At 46.5% G+C, this 18,374-nt stretch overlaps 1 protein-coding gene across 2 annotated transcripts in view; it reads right to left on the bottom strand.

Moving 5' to 3' along the window:
- Window positions 1-18,374, bottom strand: part of Egfr (epidermal growth factor receptor) — a 203,520-nt gene that overhangs the window by 17,963 nt on the left and 167,183 nt on the right. For both annotated transcript variants that reach the window (XM_045135494.1, XM_045135493.1), the window contains exons 21-22: window positions 8,733-8,888; window positions 7,841-7,916 (exon numbers count right to left, since the gene is read on the bottom strand). In XM_045135494.1, the coding sequence (XP_044991429.1) occupies window positions 7,841-7,916; window positions 8,733-8,888 (232 nt within the window). The remainder of the gene's footprint in view (window positions 1-7,840; window positions 7,917-8,732; window positions 8,889-18,374) is intronic.

An 18,374-nucleotide genomic window follows, 5' to 3' on the forward strand; every position in this document is an offset into this window, starting at 1 on the left:
CAATGACTCTGAATAGCTTTGTTTCTATTCCTGTTCTGTTAACTGAGGAAGCTCACCTCCGCAAATCTACTTCATTTGCCCAAATCCTTGCCTTTGTAAAGATTACCTTCTTGAGACAATTTCAGCACTCCAGAAACTTGTATGTGTGGGGGTGGGTAATTATCTTTGCCTTTGTAAAGATTACATTCTAGGACTGGAGAGATGTCTCAGTGGTTAAGGTATTTGCCTGCAAGCCTGAGGACTTGAGTTCAGTTCCCCAGTACCCATATAAAGCCAAATACACAAGGTGGTGTATGTGTCTAGTGTTTGTCTGCAGTGGCTAGAGGTCCTGTCAAGCCTATTCTTTCTCTCTCTCCCCACTTGCCTCTTTTTCTCTCTCTTACTCTCTTTCTTAAATAAGTAAGTAAAAATTAAAAGTTTACACTCTAGAGGCAAGATCAATACTCCAGAAATCATGTATGTGTGAATCTATGTGCACGTGCTACAAGTGTATACATAGTTATCTTTGCCTTTATGAAGATTACATTCTAGTAGACAAGATTAACATTCCAGAAACTCATGTGTATATGTGCATAAATATTAGAAGTTTGATGACATTATAACTAAAGGGAAAAAAATGGATTGGGTTGGAGAGATGACTTAGTGGTTATGTCACTTGCCTGTGAGGCCTAAGAACCAACGTTTGACTCTCCAGGTCTCACGTAAGCCAGATACCCAAGGTGACATAAGTGCACAGGGCCACACATGTATGTGCACAAGGTGGAACACGCACCTGGAGTTCGATCACAGCGGCTGGAGGCCTTGATGCCCAATTCTCTCTCTTGTTCTCACTCTCATATTAAAAAAAAATAATAAGGCTAGTTTGTTGGACTTGCTTCAAAAAAAAACAACAACAAAAATTCCTAAATGGATGACCTGAAACATTTTGTGTTTGTGATAATGACTTAATGACTAAGTTTCTTTTGGAAATTAGATCAATGCTGTGCTTCCCAAATTCTCATTTCTTGCCATGGTTGGGACTCTGGAGCTGAGCTCACTCCACAGTCACAGGTGCTGAGTAAGGCAGGTGGATCAGGGCACAGGTGGTCACTCTGTAGGTACAACCTTGGTCCCTACTTGCTGCGATTGGGGATCAGTCTCACTGGGTGTTGACCCCACTTCCCAGCCTGGCCCCCTGAGCCTCCACTACCAGAATGGGGATTCATGAGCTGATTTCACTCCACAGGATGGGCACTGAGTAGGGCGGGATGATCCTGACCCAGCCCAGACCCACCTGGAGACTACACACACATCAGGAGGAGCCTGCCCAGCTTCCAGTGTGCCCAGCCTAAACCTGGGGTTAGACTGACATCCTGTGCCCACTTAGACTGAGACTCCAGGCCACTCCATACAGGCTTCACAAGAGCTGCTACTGCTGCATTCTTAGCAAGACAAAGGGACTAGTCAATAAACTTAATGAGTTCATGAACAAATGGCTGGATGAAATGGAAGAGAAACAACAAAAACAGTGGAAAGAAAAACATCTTGTCACTTACTAAAGTAAGACTATCAGAATTACTTTTCATTTTTTTTTTTTCTTAGTGGAAATACTAAAGGCCAGAAGGGTTGGGATAGAGTATTTCAAATTTTGAAAGACCATGACTGCCAATGGAAACTACTATACCCAGCAAAATTATCCTGCATAATTGACAGCGAAGCAAAGACTTTCGATGATCAAAGGTGGCCCTGGAGAGAAGACTGGATGGGATACTTTGCACTGAAGAGAAGAACAAACATACTCAAGAGACTAAGGGAAGGATAAACAATAATCAAAACTAGAGCACTTGTTGAAGAAAATGAGGAGCAAGGAAATACCAACTCTACAAAGTCTTCAACTGGATAGGGATTAATTCACAACATTCATTTACAACTCTGAGCATCAATAAACTAAACTCCCTACTTAAAACATGCAGGTTTACAGGGTTTATCAGAAAACTTGATTCATCCATGTGCTGTCCATAAGAAACCCATTTTATCATTAAAACAAACATTATCTTAGGGTGAAAGGATGGGAAAAGTCATTCCAAGAAAACTGAAATAGAAAACAAGCAGTTATGGCTATAATATCTGACAAAATGGACTTTAAACCAAAAGTAATAAAAAGAGATTAAGAAGACCACTTGATACTCATAAAGGAAATTATTCAATAAGAGGGTATTACAATCATAAACATATATGTACCAAACACAGGATCACCAAATTTTAAAAATATTTTATTTTTATTTATTTATTTGAGAGAGAAAGAGAGAGAGAAGCAGAGAAAGAAATAGAGATAGAGAGAGATAAAGAAAGAATGGGAGTACCAGGGCTTCCAGCCACTGCAAACAAAGTCCAAATGCATGTGTCACCTGGTGCATCTGGCTTATGTGAATCCTGAGGAGTCGAACTGAGGTCCTTTGGCTTTGCAGGCAAGCGCCTTAATTGCTAAGCCATCTCTCTAGCCCCCCACTTTAAAATATCTTATTTTCCAAAATTTTTTAAATGACTTATTTTATTTACTTATTTATTTGAGAAGGAGAGGGAGAGAGAGGGAGAGAAAGGGTGCACCAGGGACTCTAGCTACTGTAAATAAACTCTAAATGCATATACCACCATATGTATCTGGCTTACATGGGACATGGAGAATTGAATCTGGGTCTTTAGGCTTCACAGGTAAGTGCCTTAACTCCTAAGCCACCTCTCCAGCCTTAGGATCACCAATTTTTATAAAGCAAAATCTTCTATACATTAAATCAGAAATAAATCCCATACAATAATAGTATATTTAGTACCCCACTAACATTAACAGCCAGATCATCTAAACATAAAACAAAACAGTAGAGCTAAACAACACTGTAGATCAAATGGACTTAACAGAAATCCACTGAGCATTCCACCCAAACTCTACAGTACACACATTCTTCTCAGAAGCTTATGGAACCTTCCCTAAGATAGGTCATACATTAATACATTAAATAAGTCTTCACAAATTCAAGAAAATTGAGATAACACCTTGCATTATGTCTGACCATAATGCTATGAAGAGAGATATCTTCAAGACAACAGAAAATGCATCAACTCCTGGAGAAAGAACAACCCACTATTGAAAAATGAACAGGTTGTTGAAGAAGTAAGAAAGAAGTTAAAAATTTCCTGGATTTGAATTACAATTTAAACCCAACTTACCAAAACTTATGGGGAAAAAATGAAGACAGTAGTAAGAGGGAAGTTTATAGTCCTAAATCTCTATATTATAAAAATATAGAGATCCCACATAAATTACTTAATGATGTATCTGAAGGCTGTGGAAAAACAAGAACAATCCAAACCCCAAATACCATACAGAAAGTGCAAAGTAAGACTATTTTGTGGGGAATGGAGAACCCTCACCCACCACTTGTGGAGGTGCAAGCTTATAAATCCACTATTGGGATCAGTATGGAAGTTCCTCAAAAGTTTAAAATCAATCTACCATTTGATCCAGCTACACCACTTTTGGGCACACACTCTACAACGATTTTACTCTTTTAGAAAGTATTTTATTTGCTCATTTGAGAGGTGGGGGGTTAAGAGACAGATAAACAGAGACAGAAGCGTACTCTTCACTACAGTTACTTGCTCAGCCAAGTTTGTTGCTGCTCCAGTCACAACAGCTAGGAAATGGAATCAGCCCAGATGCCCGTAAACTGGTTGGTAACAAAGACATGGTACACACACACAAGGGATGTCTACTGAGCAGTAAGGAAAACTAAAACAATGAAAACCGTAGGAAATACATGAATTTGGTAAAAATTATACTAAGCAAGGCTACACAGATTCAGAAATGCACAAGCTTCATATTCTGCCCTGTATGTGGTTCTTCACACAGGGCAGCTTGATTCACCTAGATGCTGTACTTAGCATCGGTACTGCTGTCAAGGGAGCGGGAGTGAGGCTTAAAGAGGGAAAGCACGGAGGGAAGAGGAGAGGGGTGCTCGACAAGGCACGTAAGCGGAGGGGCGGAATATAGAGTGTGGAAGGGTCCAGGGGTGTGGGGCAAGGAAGGTGGGGAGGGGGCGAAACACAAAACTAATGGGGACACGAATCAGTGCCCTAGAAACCTTCCTCTTAGTTACCTAATTAAAAGATATAATTCTTCATAACAGAGTGGGGTGTGGAAATAGTTTGGTAGAAGCATCCAGTAGGGTAAAGCTTTACCCTAAAGCCACAGGCTCTTGGTGATAAATTCCAGTGCCAGAACTGGGTTACCCCCCAGCAGTGAGCTGTTGGTCAAAGAGGCCCCTGAGGCCCCCCAAGTAATAAAGGCCATTGCCAAAGTACTTGGTCACCCACCAGATCCAAATGGTAAGAACCTATTGCTGGAATAGCTCAGGCCGTGGTCACAGGACACTGGGCGATGAGGCTGGAACTGAGAAGGGAGCCAGCTCCCGTCGTGCTGGGAAGTGCTGTGAGAGGAGCTGGAAGATAACGTTCACCCACAACATGAACAAGTGGTGGACCATGCAAGTTATAGGATCACCCAGCAGGGCAAGAGATGTACACCTATGCAATGGGCGCCCACAGGCTGTGGAGGCAATCAACTGCTCCTTGGCTGGCCAGGAAGTGCGATCAGTGGGAGGGACTCCTGCACGGTACTGAGGACCAAGTCAGAAGCCTGTGCCTTGGGCAGTCACAGACCCTGGAGGGAAGCTCCCACTGTTCTTTGTTTAAAAGGAGAGGGTATGCCCATCAAAATATCTTCTAAGTGTCTATGTTTATCCCCTTTGATCCAGCTGCTCTCACCCTTGGTTAAATAATCTGCTTTTTAGAGAAGCCAGAGAATACCAGGAGAGCCAGAACCATCAGTGTGACAAGACAAGAAAGCAGAGTGCCTAGCAGCAGGCACGTCCTGTCTATCAGGTCTGCCCGGGCCTAGAAAACATTACCAAGAAAGTGGAGGCTTAACGATGATTATGGCTCTTTTTGATAGTCTAAGGAACTCCACAGGGAGATGGCAGGAGACATTGAGGAGGCTCAAAACGAATCAAAGCAGAAAATGAGAGGCTGTTGAGAACACAACACTCCAAGGGGCTTGTAACATACCCTCCAACCATCGGGGATCATTGTGGAAGAGAGGACAGAAAGAATGTAGGAGCCGCAAGGTGGCAAGGTGTATTGCAATACATTGTCTCCCCCACCAAAACTGACGGGTGCATTCATGACCCCACAGTGAACACCGATAACCCCACCGCGGAGGGCCCTCAGTGAGAGAGGGGAGGGTGAAGACCACTGAACACGCTCTAATGGGAGTATGACTGACATGCAATGGATTCACAGTGAAGTTCTCAATTCACAAATAAATAAAAAGTAATAACATTCCCATTTATTTTCAGGTGGGATAACTCTGACCCTTCATAACTGATGCTGTAAATGGCCAGTGATAACTGGTAATTTATAGATAAAAGTAGGACGTAAGACGTGGCCAGTGGAGGTGACCCATTCCACCCTCCTGAAGCTACACCTACGCTGGAGAGTCTGCAAGGCTGAACGCCTGGCTGACTTCGCGACTGCAGAGGTAAAGTGCAGCGCTTCCAGAGCTAAGTGATCTTGGGCCATTAAAACCCCTGTCATAGCCATTCACGGCCTGCTCCTGGTTTCTTCCTTTTGTTTTATGTTTGTCTATGTGTGTAATATAAGTTGATAAGCCTGTTGGTCACACGTGTGTGTGTGTGTGTGTGGGGGGTCATGCATGTCTGTACACATGTGGGAAGAGGCCAGAAGTCAATATTTGGTGGCTTCCTTAACTAATCTCCACCTTGGTTTTAGACAGTCTCTTGCTCAAGCCCAGAGCTCACCAACTGCCTAGATAAGCGGCCTAGCAAAGCCCAGGGACCCTCCTGTGCCTGCCTCCCTGGCGCTGGGATCACAGGCGCGTGCTGCCATGCCGGGCTGGGAAGCTGAGCCCGGGCTGCACGTTTGAGCAGCGAGCGCTCTACCAACCAAGCCACGCCCGGCTGTGGGGCTTTGTCCCCCGTACCGCGAGGGGGTAAGAATGCCAGGCTGCTGGCTGGTGGCGAGGTGGGAACTAACGCCTCCTGGAGGTGGTGTGTTGTTGGCGGCGGGCTTCTGGGTGTTATAGCCAGTTTCCCCTTGCCAGTGTTTGGCATACTTTCCTGTTCCTGTTGTCCATCTGAGGTTGGCCAGGGGGTAATGCCCACCCTCTGCTCATGCCATCGTTTCCCCCTGCCATCATGGAGCTTCCCCTCAAGTTTGTAAGGCAAAATAAACCCCCTCCTTCTTTTCCTCCCAAAGCTGCTCTTGGTTGGGTGCTTTCCTCCAGCAATGTGAACCTGACTGCAACACAGGCCCATATTCTTTTAACTATCAGGCTAAAAGCTTCGAAATATATGCCTAACAGATCTCCATCTTACTCCTTTCCTCCAATCCAGGAGCTAAGAATGTCAGCAGTTGGCATTTGAGCCTTGCAGCCAAGTTTTCATCCCTCTGCTATAACCTGCCTATTTGTGGTCCTCACCAAAATAGTTGGTCAATGCTTTGATTTATGACTTTATTTGTTCTATAACTAATAAAATCTGATGTAATCACTTCCATGGTGGAACATGGAACATTATTTTTGGCAACCTGAATCCATGTTCTTTGGCTGTGATCATTCACATTTGGCACACAAAAAACGATCTCTTATTCTCTTTAAGGTGAGAGCCGTTTTATTTACTTACTATTTACTTGCGTTGTGCTTGCATGCACGTGAGTGTGTGTTAGTGTGTTAGTGCAGGAACGTGCAGATCAGAAGAGAACTTCTGTGCTGCTCTTTGCCGCCTGCCCGCCTCATTGGATGCCTACTCTGTCTCCTTTTGGATTCTCGCTTTGTGGTTCTTGGCTGCGCTTGCCATGAGCTCCTAGGGGAGTCTGTCTCTGCCCCCTACCCTGCCATCCAGCATCAGCGTGCCCCATGGCTTCTGGCTTCTTATGAGCAGTCTGAGGAGCAAACTCAGGCACTCCAGCTTGAGCAGTGAGTGCTGTCTTCCACAGAGCCGTCTCTCCAGGCCTGTGAGAGCTGTTTTGTTTTGATAGTGTTTCCCAGCGTCTTCAGGGACTGCTGGGCGAAATTCAAGGACCAAATGTGGTCACCTGGGTAACTGCTTGGCACAGCAGACAAAGCCATATGCCAGGTGAGGCCACAGTACAAGGCAAGAGCATGAGAGGCAGGCTTGGAGACAGGGGCACTCCCTGAAAGACCGAGCATGGAGCTGGGCATGGCTGTGCTGGGGTTCAGAGGAATCAGGCCCTGGTAGGATGGCCCTTTCTAGAGCAGGATTTTCCTGTTTTTATTTTCTCCCCAAAGCTTTCCTTGAGGTACACTCTTGCCAGCTCATTTTCTGAGTCACAGAGAGTAGCCAGACACCTGTCACATGAGACAACAGCTCTGGGAGCTGTGTGTCAGGCAACTTCACCTCTCTAGCCAGAGCTTCCCCAGGACCCCGTTTTCTGTCTTCTGGTTCCCTTCGAGTTCACAGTGAGAGACTGCATTTGTCTGACCTCTGCAAGCACAGGCATCGCCCGAGCCCCACCCCCTTCCTCACCACAGCCCCTCCGTGGGGCCTGGGTTCAAGGTGGTCTGTCGTGACATGTCACATGGTAGCTAAGCTCCATTTCCTTTGTCAGTTTCTCTTAGTCTACTGGACAGACAGGAATTGTAACACTGTTATAAGTCATTATCTCCAAAGGGAACCCATGCATGTCACAGCATATCATGCCAATTAACAAGGAATAAGATCCCGGTTAGCCTGAGTCCTGATTCATTAGCATTAAGATTCTGACTCACCGTAGCTCCAGACGTCACTTTGGTGTGTATAAATTCGGTGTAAAATTGACTCCAAGGCCATCCACTTGATCGGCACCTTGGGGTGGTGAGTGACAAAGCAGTAAGACAGCCGTTAGCTCTCAGTCGTTGACAAAAGTCAAATCACTCTAGGAGAAATTACAAGTGACTAACTTGGAACACAAAGTGATTTTCCCTGACAGGCTCCAGGTTTATTTCCGTCCGTGCGGAGATTTGAAACACACCAGAGGACCGGGCGGCCGGCGGTGCCGCGCTGCTTGCTGAACGCTGCGGCTCAGACTCTGGGGAAGTGGACTATTTGGCTACGCTGGGGCCCTGGTGGTTGGTACTTTCCCGCCTCGAGCATTTGGGGATGTTGTCAGGGACCAAGGTCATGAGGTTGAAGGCTGGTTTGAGTCAAGTGTGACACCCAGTGGGGGTGCACCCGGGTATGTTTGTGAGGGGCATCTGGAGGGACTGGCGGTCCTGTGCAGCCCTCGCTGCTGTGGCAGGGTTCAGAAGGCACCTCAAGTCAAACCAAGAGAGATAGCCCGTGCCCACGCTGGCCCCTGGCCTGAGTTGCAGACATGCGCAGCAGCTCTCAGAACAACCCAGACGGCATTTTGTACATCTGGGGCAGTCTCACTGGTACTTGCCACCAAGTCAGCTGGTTGTTGGAGGGTGTTTATGTTCTGGATGGGGGTGTAGAACCTTTGGAGATGGGAGCTGAGTGTCCTACTTTCTGACCGCTGCCCCCCTCTCCTGACAAACACCCTTCCCAGAGTGGAAGACCTTGGCTAGACCAAGGTCTGCTGTGCTGCTGGCATCCTCTGGGACCCCACACAGAATGTTCTACAAGCGCCCCCATCAGCTGATGCATGAGGCAGGTTCTTACTTTCCCTCCTTCTGCGTGGTATTCCTTCTCCTCGGCACCAAGCAGCTTGGCCAGCCCAAAATCTGTAATCTTGACATGCTGTGGGGTCTTCACCAGCACATTCCTGGCTGCCAGGTCACGGTGCACCAAGCGCCGGTCTTCCAGGTAGTTCATGCCCTGAAACACAGGGGGGCGGGTGTGTGGTAAGGGAGCCAATCACACCTGGGAGCTCCACGTCATGGAAAGACGGTACCCAGAAACTCAAGTCACAAGTAGAAGAGGCCACTGTCCGAGCAAGACCCCATGGCCAGTGACAGCCTGCTGCTGATTCTGGTTCCGCAGGGTCTCCCTGAGGCCTCTCTTTGTGCACTTTCACCGGGGAGGTGACGGTACCAGCCTCACTGCACTGGCAAAGCAGTGCTTCTCGGCAGACTGAAGGGACGCTCCTGTCATGTTTCTTGGGCTGTCTGACGTGACTCACTGCCCCAGTAAAGAGGGGTTTGCTTAACTACTTCCTGGTAGTTTTTGAACTGAAACCACATGGACTTTAAAATATTTAAAAATTTAATTAATTTTACATATTTAAAAATATTTAAACTAGCTTTATTATTTTCAATATTTTTTTTCCTTTTTTTTGAGGTAGGGTCTCACTCTAGCCCAGGCTGACCTGGTATTCATTCACTATGGAGTCTCAAGGTGGCCTTGAACTCACGGCGATCCTCCTACCCCTGCCTCCCGAGTGCTTGGATTAAAGGCATGTGCCACCATGCCTGGCTTAATATTTTTATTTATTAGAGAGAGAGAGAGAGAGAGAGAGAGAGAGAGAGAATGGGCATACCAGGGCCTCCAGCCACTGCAAATGAATTCCAGACGCATGTGCCACCTTATGCATCTGGCTAAAGTGGGTCCTGGGGAATCGAAACTGGGTCTTTTGGCTTTGCAGGCAAACGCATTGAGCACTAAACCATCTCTCCAGCCCTGAAAGTGGCTTTATAGGTGTCATCCTTCACTACCTCCCAACTGCCTCCAAGACGCTGCTGCAATTGAAATCACTATAGCAAGATCAAGATATGGTGAGAATGGTGCCGGACACACAGTGAGCTCTTAGAAATGTTAGCCCCAGCCACTGTCATCACCCAAAGCCTTCTGTGGTCCTTGTCTCCTCCTCACTGGCTGACGGGCAGGGTCATTTTTGGCCTCTCCTTCTCTTTGTTGGTGCCTGCTCAACCAGCAGTGCTGAGCTCCCTTGGGTCTTGCCCAGGTGCAGTCCACTGACAGGAGCTTGGGAGCAACACCTTGCCCTGGGCAGGCTAGTTATGGTCATCACAGCACAGGAGAGGATCTTGGTCGTTTTTTTCCCCACACCGCCTTCCCTTTGCAAACATGCCTCTCCTCTCTAGCTAGGAGAGTGGGTCTCACATGCAGTCTTCTGGCCGGCTGACACTTAGCAATTCTCCAGCACCCAGCTGGCCTTCAGCACAGCTGGCCCAGGGCTCCAAACAAGTGGTCTAAAGCTTTTCTTTTCCGTAGTATTTTTGTCCAGGTAGAGGCACAGGCACCTCAGTCCTCCTGCGCAGGGTTCCGTGAACAAGCGCGGTTCCCCACTTTCCTGGCAAGCTGTTTGCTTCTCTTTGCACACATGTTACAGGAAAATCATTAGTGGATTTGATCTATTAGAGTGAAACTAACTTTTATTCTAGGGAAAAACAAGCCATCCATCCTATAAAAATAAATTCCTACAAGGATGCTATCAGAATATACGTCTTTAGAGATTATATTTGAAAGCATTTATATTTTTATTCTCTTAGAAAGAGAAAAAAAAGCAATTGCTTTCCGTGTCTCTTCTGCACATGAACTACTCCCTTCCCTCTTTCCATACCTGCCTGAGATGCCGCTCAACTTGGGAGCCTCCTACTTTACTTGAGTAAAATAAGTCTTTCTTAACTTACTCTTCAAAAAAAGCTGCTCAAAGCTGGGCAAGGTGGTGCACATCTTTAATCCCAGCACTTGGGAGACAGAGGTAAGAGGATCACTGTGAGTTTGAGTGCACCCTGAGACTACATAGTGAATTTCAGGTCAGCCGGAGCTAGAGTGAGACCCTACCTTGAAAAAAAAAAAAAAAAAGCTGCTCAATTTAAATATTTTTTGCCCTGAGATTTCCAACGTGCTGAAAACAAGCACCATCAGGACTCATGTCTACTGAAGAGGAGACTATCAGGTTCTCTGAAATAGCATTTCCAAGTTATGGTCATTAAGGAATGTGAGGTGGAAGGAGCAGGAAGAGGCAGAAACCGAATAAACACTTTCAAACAGGGCTCGTTTTCTCTCCCTGTTTCTCTTCCTATGATTGCTCTTCAAAGGTTGCCTCCTTCCTCAGCTCCAGCCTATCCTTTGATTTATGGAACCCTCACCGTGCTCTGTTCTTATAGTAACAGAGAAAGGGCTTCACTTAAAATATGATGAAGTCTTAAAAGGGAGATATGCTTCACTTAAAATATGATGAAGTCTTAAAAGGGAGATATGCTTGGCCTCCCGCCTGGGTGGACCCAGCCTCAACATTCCGGGCTGTGTTCCCTCACTGCTCTGTTCCCTCACTCCCCCACCCCTAGTCTTGCCTCTGTTTTCCTTGATTCCTCATTTTCTTCTCTACATGTGTTTTATTTCTCTTCCTCTGTGGGAACACAGAAGTATGTGTGTGTTGTATAGATCTAAAATGACAAGTTGGGCTGGAGAGATGGCTTACTGGTTAAGGCGCTTTCATGCAAAGGCAAAGGACCCAGGTTTGAGTACCCAGGACCCACATGAATTCAGATGCACAAGGTGGCGCATGTGTCTGGAGTTCATTTGCAGTGGCTGGAGGGCCTGGTGTGCCCTTCTCTCTCTCTCTCTCTGCCTCTTTCTCTCTCAAATAAATAAATTAAAAATTAGAAAAGATTAAAAAAATAAAGTGACAAGTCCGTATGCAGAGAACCAGTTATAGTCTCCCTTTCTTCCCCTGCCTGTATTTAAGATTTCTGGTTTTATCTGTTCACTAAGCTCACAGGGAGGACTTCAAGGGCATTTCTGAGTCCATGTAACTACCAGCATTAGCTTTCATTTAGCCTCTTCGAATGTTTAACAGCCGGGTGTGGTGGCATATGCCCATAATACTGGCACTTGGGAGGTGGAGACAAAAACATTAGTTCAAGGACACACTTGGCTACATTGTGAGTAGCCTGAGGACGACGATGAAAGTGCTTCACAGTGTTTGGCACATTTTGACCCTTTGAGGAAAAATTAGCGACTGACATAATGAATGAATGAATGATGGCAACGCTTCACTGGCCATGTGTTGGCCACCCCAGTGCCCCGCGCAGAAGCCTCTCCTGTCTGGTGCCCACGGAGACTCCTCGCTCGAGGCACAGGGAGTTCGGAGCTGGAGCCGGCTGCTTTGCCAACGACACCCCAGTCCCCACCTTGCCACGGGGCCTAAGGTCCCCTGCGGTGGCCTCCTGGGCCAAGGCTGCTTGTGTTCCCAAAACCAAAACAGCAACAAAAAGCCAGCGCCTTGGCAGTGAGCCAAGAGAGTGCTGCCATCGTGTGAGCCTGGTGAATCCCAGGAAGGTCTGACCCAGCCGCTCCAGGCTGCCAGCCCGGGCTGACCTGGGCAGCTCAGCTTCCGCACAACTCCGGGCTCCCCCACCGCAGCAGGCCTCAGAGAAGGCTTGGGAAAGCCCGGGACGTGCTGTGTCCATGCTCAGCAGCACAAAGCTCATCCACTGAAGATCTTCAATCAGAGGTCATGTGGGACAAAAAGATTAGAGCCTCTTTGAACACTCATGAAACCACTCACGGGTCCCTGGCCCACACTGCCAAGGCGGCTTGCAAGGCCGTCTCAGAACCCAGCGGGGTTACACTTTAACCAGACACTGAAGATAAGCGCAGCGATATTACATGTGAAATCTCAGAATTTAAACAGACACCCACAGGAAGTAATGTCAGCCCTGGCCCCGCTGGAGGTCTCTCAGGAAGTGCCTTCTCTGATTCTCCTCAGTTGGATTGAATTTAACACATTTGTTTTTGTTTATTGTTGCAGGGTAGCTAGATGAACTTTGAAAGACTGAGGCTAAAAAGGGATTTGAGGAGCCATCCTGGTTCTTCAGCTTACAAGAGCGGGCCCAGTGGTGCGCTTCACAGGGATATGAAACGTCTTTGTGGCGTAACAGCCTGTAGAACTCGACAGGGCGGAGGCTGGGCTGTGACCCTTAAAGCCTGATTTCCCAAGGCTGTGCATCCCACGTCTTGGGCAGAGTTCAGAGAGGTTGGAGCAGTATTCATTTCTGTTCTACTTTATAGACCACTATTTGGAAAATCCTGGGTAAGCATGGGATTATTAGCCACCACATTGTACAAGGAAGGATGTCGGGGCTGGGAGACCGTTTGGATGGACAAAAGTCAACAGCCTGGTTTACCCTCCACTGAGCCTCTGCCCACAGCAGGGGCAGGAGTGTGTTAGAATTCCTTGTTGCCAGGCGGAGATGCAGGGTGCATGCGCATGCCTCTGCAGTGCTAGCTGGGAGCCTCTCGTCATTCTGCCACTTGCTGGCTTGAGACTTTGGTAGGTTAATGACTCAGTTTACCTACCCATACTATGGGCTCATCAGAGCATTAATGGTGCCCAGCAGAGGATCCTCTGCAGGTACTGGTGACTGGCTGACACCACTGCCTCCTAAATGCCAAATTCGTCCTTTCTACTTGCTCTACTTTGCCATAACCTTGAGGGAGGTCACCACCATGTCCCCAGGTCTGGCCAAACTCTTGGTGCTTGGTAGAAGGGTCAAGACCGTTTTTTTCACCGAGCTGGTCCTCACTGTAACTTGTACAGTGGCGTCTGGGATGGTCAGTCCTTCTTGCCCTCAACTCTCCTGCACTGACTCACGTTACTTTCTGCTACACTTTAGGCTTTGTGTGGATCAAGTTACTTCACTTGTTGGCAAATCTGGGTAGATAAACTTTATCTTACCTTTGCATTTGTCACACGATGCTTAACATTAACACATCAGTGCCCAGGAAATAACTCAGTAAAATATCTAAAGGTAGCTGGGCGTGGTGGTGCATGCCTTCAATCCCAGCACTTGGGAGGCAGAGGTAGGAGAACTGCTGTGAGTTCGAGGCCACCCTGAGACTACAGAGTGAGTTCCAGGTCAGCCTGGGCTAGAGTGAAACCCTACCTTGGAAAACAAACAAACAAACAAACAAACAAACAAAACAATATCTTGAGGTTGCTGAATATATATATATATGTATGTGTGTGTATATATATATATACATATATGTATATGTATATATATATATACACACACACATACATATATATATATATATGCTTTTATACTGTACATTGAGCATTAAATTTAAATTATTGGCTATTTAAATGTAGCTGTAATCCTTTGTGGAATGAAAGGATACATTTAAAAGAATATTAAAATCAGATAAATCTGGCCTTGGTATCAGTAGTTTTCCCTTTTGGCCTGCCGTGTTGCACAGGCATTCATGGAGCGTCTGCTTTGCAGGTAACTGGGCTCAGGTGAGTGCTTCTGCGTGGCCCACGACAGCTGGGAGCAGGGGCTGCAGAGGTGGGACCGTCCCCCTCGTTCGGGACGTGCGTGCGCAGTCCGCCGCTGAGGCAGGGCTGCACTGGAATGCTGCACGTGAGCGCCCTGCGCCGACAGAGCTGCGAGCGGAGGAGCAGACCTGGCCGCTGCCGAGCAGACTCCATGGCACCTAGGTCGGAAGCTGCATGTTTGGTGGAACGTGGGGCAAGCTAGGGCCTCTGCTTGACTACATGCACGTAACCACCCATGATCTCATGTCCCCAGTGCTCTTCCATGAGGCAAGGTCACTACAGAAGCTCCTTTACTGCACTTTCCCTTTCTTTGTTTTAGCGTCAGGGTCAACTATAATCTAAAATATTAACTCTGAATTCTAGAGATACTTGATTCATACGTTTTAAATTGTGGAGACTTGAAACTACAGAAAGCAAAGTTGCAGACAAAGGGGGAGATCTGTATTCTGATAATACATATTCATATAACTTTTATTACAGCATGTGTTGTAATTAGTCTGCTATTGTTAATATTTCGCTATGTCTAACTTATGAGGCAAACATTATTTTAGGGAAAACAGTGTATGTAGGGTGTAGTACTATCCTTGGTTTCAGGTATGCATTGAGGATCTTGTAATATAACGGGCCCAAGAGAATGACTGTGTAAACCAGCAATGTGGACTCCCTGGCATGACACCTAGAAGTCCGCACCAGCAGCCTGGCATGTATTGTCTGCATCTGATAAGAGGCGTCACTTCCCTTCCCACTTGGCTGGTCATGAAGTCCGAGGATATCTCAGCCCACATTTACAGCTTTCAACAGCATATGTATACTGGTAATTCTTGTCAAGGTGAAATCAATGCAAATACCTACCTGAGCTATCATTTAAATGTACTTGTATCAAGTAGTTGAAAAGTAATTGAAAGATGGATGGTTCATAGTGAATTTTTTGAAAAGCTTATTCCGCTATGTTTTATGTTAAAGACTGAGCTCAGTGTAGTTTGGTACTTATAGAGCTGTGCTCAGTGTCCACAAATTTGTCTTCCTGACAAGCCCTGCCCCAGACAGCTGACTTGAATATTCTACAAAGGCCTGGTCTCATGTATCCGGAGCATGCCAATGTTTGCATGAAAGCACAGTTTCTGTGAGCTCTCAAACTGCATGACGAGGACAGCTTTCTGTCCAAAGTTTTGTCACGTGTTCCCAGCTGAACCACTTTACTTATTGTAATGCTACTAACTACTATCAAAGCCCTTCTTCAATTAGAGCACTTTCACAATAGTGTGCATTGTGTGGATTACAAGTAGTCCAGTGGAGAGGCGTGACAGGCTAAACTGATAATATTACATAACCTGTTTTGCCAAGTGATTTATTTTGGGTTTATTAGTTGGCTTGTGTACCCAAGGAGAGTATACACATTTTCTTAAGGGACTCCCTGTCAGTGAGTGAAAGCTGACTGTGAGCTCATCTCAGGAGCTTGGGAGACTCTCTTTGCTCACATTTGCTGACTGTGAACCAGTCTCCTGGGCTTCGGGGCTTTGCTATGGAGAAGAGAATCCACTTTCACCATATATGGTAGGGGAGTGTAATTTTCTTACAGTCTGCCAATCTCATTCTCACTTCATCTCTATACCTCCCTTCCTCCGTTCATTCATCCCTGCCTATTTTCTTCCTTTTTTCTTTGCAGTTCAGCCAGGACAATGAGCTTGCATAACAGTGAGTAGCTCTCCCAGCAATATCCAGAAAACCCCAGAAGATGTTCTATGTGTGGATGAATCAGCAGAGGACATCTGCAAATCAATAGAACCCACTTTGACACATTGGGAGATGAGTTTATGACCAGCCACCAGCCTCTAAGTGCCACTGGAAAGTTTCACTTTGAACTTGCAAAAAAAGAAAACTATTTAGCCCTCAACTGTCAATAAATCAAGAGCAAAATCTTTCTCCCTCCACCAGGGCAGCTATTATGTTCCTTTCCCTCTAGGGACACCCTCCACCACCGTGGATATTTGAACAGGGCGCATTAGGTTCCCCTGTGAGTCAACAAGCAGACCTGTCAGAGACTGAACTGCTCAAAACATGGACAAACTTCAAATCAAAATGAAGCTAAGCAAATTATAACAGCAGACCAGTGGCTTTAAATAACAAGTGAAAACTGAATAATATTATGTAGAAAACTAGACTCTGGAAAGTCAAACTCACAAACAAACTTCGGCAGATTACGCTTGAATGAAGCCTACGTGACACAGCAATTAGTCCTTGTAGTGAGTGGACAGCACAATAATCCTTTCTGTATTGTCCTTTCAGAGGACTGGTTTTAGAAGTCGCACAGTTCCATTTACATAGACATTGCCAGTCAGGCAGAGATGAACGTGGGAGGAGAGAGAGGAAAAAGGTGGGGAAATGTGGGACAAGAGATGTCTTGAGACAGCGGAAGCAGATGGGGATCCAGATCAAAACATTTCAGGTTGCTGCTTACAAGCCTTAGCCAGATGGGAAAGAGGAAGGGAGGAGAGGAACATTCAGTGCACTCCAGAAGTACGCCAGACCCACGGCTCACCACTCATCCTCACACCCCGAAGACAGTTGCAGACATGGTTTTACAGCTGAAAAGGGCCAAGCAGCTTGCCTGGCAGATCCAGCTCATGAATGCTGGAATTAGGCTGTGAATTTAGTCTCTTAAAGTGGTAAATTCATTCTGCGTTGGGCAAAGCCCATAGAGAGTCTGCCCATCAAGGCAGACGAATGATGCCAACTTCTCCATCTGATTAAGGCCATGTCTCCATCATGTGAGGGATGGAACCCAGGACCTTGCACATGAGAGGCAAGTATTCCACCACTGAGCTACATCGGCCCCCGCCCCAAGCCAAAGAAGAATCACTTATATGGAGCTGGAGCTGGGAACATGAGATAATTAAAGATGCTCAATCTCTGGGCACCTCTGGTTTTGTGGGTATCAGGAGTCATGCATGAGAGGTTGGCCCCAGGTTCACAGAGTTTTGGTAGCCCTGGAACTATCCAAAACCTCAAGAACAAACCTTGTCTTCCCAGAGAGAAGTATACGTGGAGACGAAAACTGAACAAGGCATCAGGGACTGTTTGGGAAGTGAGTGTCTAACTTTAGGGAGTCAGGGAGGAAAGGTAAGTGAGAATTCCTGGCTGCAGAAATGATGACACAGGCAAGCCTTCAGAAGTCATTCTACATGCAGTGGAGCCTGCTCTGGGATAGCCAGAAGTTAGCCATGGAAGTGGGTTGAATAGTGTCTCATAAGATTATGGAATATGGCTTCATTTGGAAATGGGGTTTTACAAATTTAGTTATGTAGAGATGTTGAGGTAAATCGTTCTAGATTTAAAATGGGCCCTAAATCCAATGAGCAGTATCTCTCTTTTTTTTGCATGTATTTATGGGGTACAACCTGATGTTTGAACTTATGGTAGAATGATGAAATAAAGATAATTAGCATATCTATTACCTCATCTTTTGTGGTGAGGATATTTAAAATCTGCTGTCTGAGGCATTCCAAGTCCACTGGTACTTCTGTGTGAGAGAGGATGAGTAGGACTCAAGTTAAGGGCCCTAGAGGTTGACAGAGGTCAGCAAGGGGCCTCTGAAGGAACAGTGTCCCCTAACACCTTGATCTTGGACTTCTGGCCTCTAGAACTATGACAGAACAAGTTTGTGATATTTTGTCATGGTAGTTCTAGGAAACTCATACAGTTCACCAGGATTTCATAACTACAGGACACCATAGCCACTGTGACTCACCCTGTGATGGGACTGTTCTCTAATAATAAAATTGATGGGGCTTCTCTGTGCTGTGTGCAGAGTCAAGGCTGGCCAAAACACATGGCCATCTTCGTTGGAAAGAAACGAGTGGTTCCTACTTCCCAGAGAGCTGGGAACCTTCTGGGGTGTGGCTGCAGGATCACCTCCAGACAGCGAAGGCATAGTGAGGGATATGCTGCTGCGTGGCTGGTCCAGGCAGAGCCCTGTGCTTCGGCAGCACGATCCAGAGCCTCGGGTGTGGGAAGAGCCGCCCCGTGCTCTGCCATGCTCCAGGAAGAGTTGTCTTATG

The sequence above is a fragment of the Jaculus jaculus genome, chromosome 16 (assembly GCF_020740685.1).
Source record: "Jaculus jaculus isolate mJacJac1 chromosome 16, mJacJac1.mat.Y.cur, whole genome shotgun sequence".
Taxonomy (NCBI): domain Eukaryota; kingdom Metazoa; phylum Chordata; class Mammalia; order Rodentia; family Dipodidae; genus Jaculus; species Jaculus jaculus.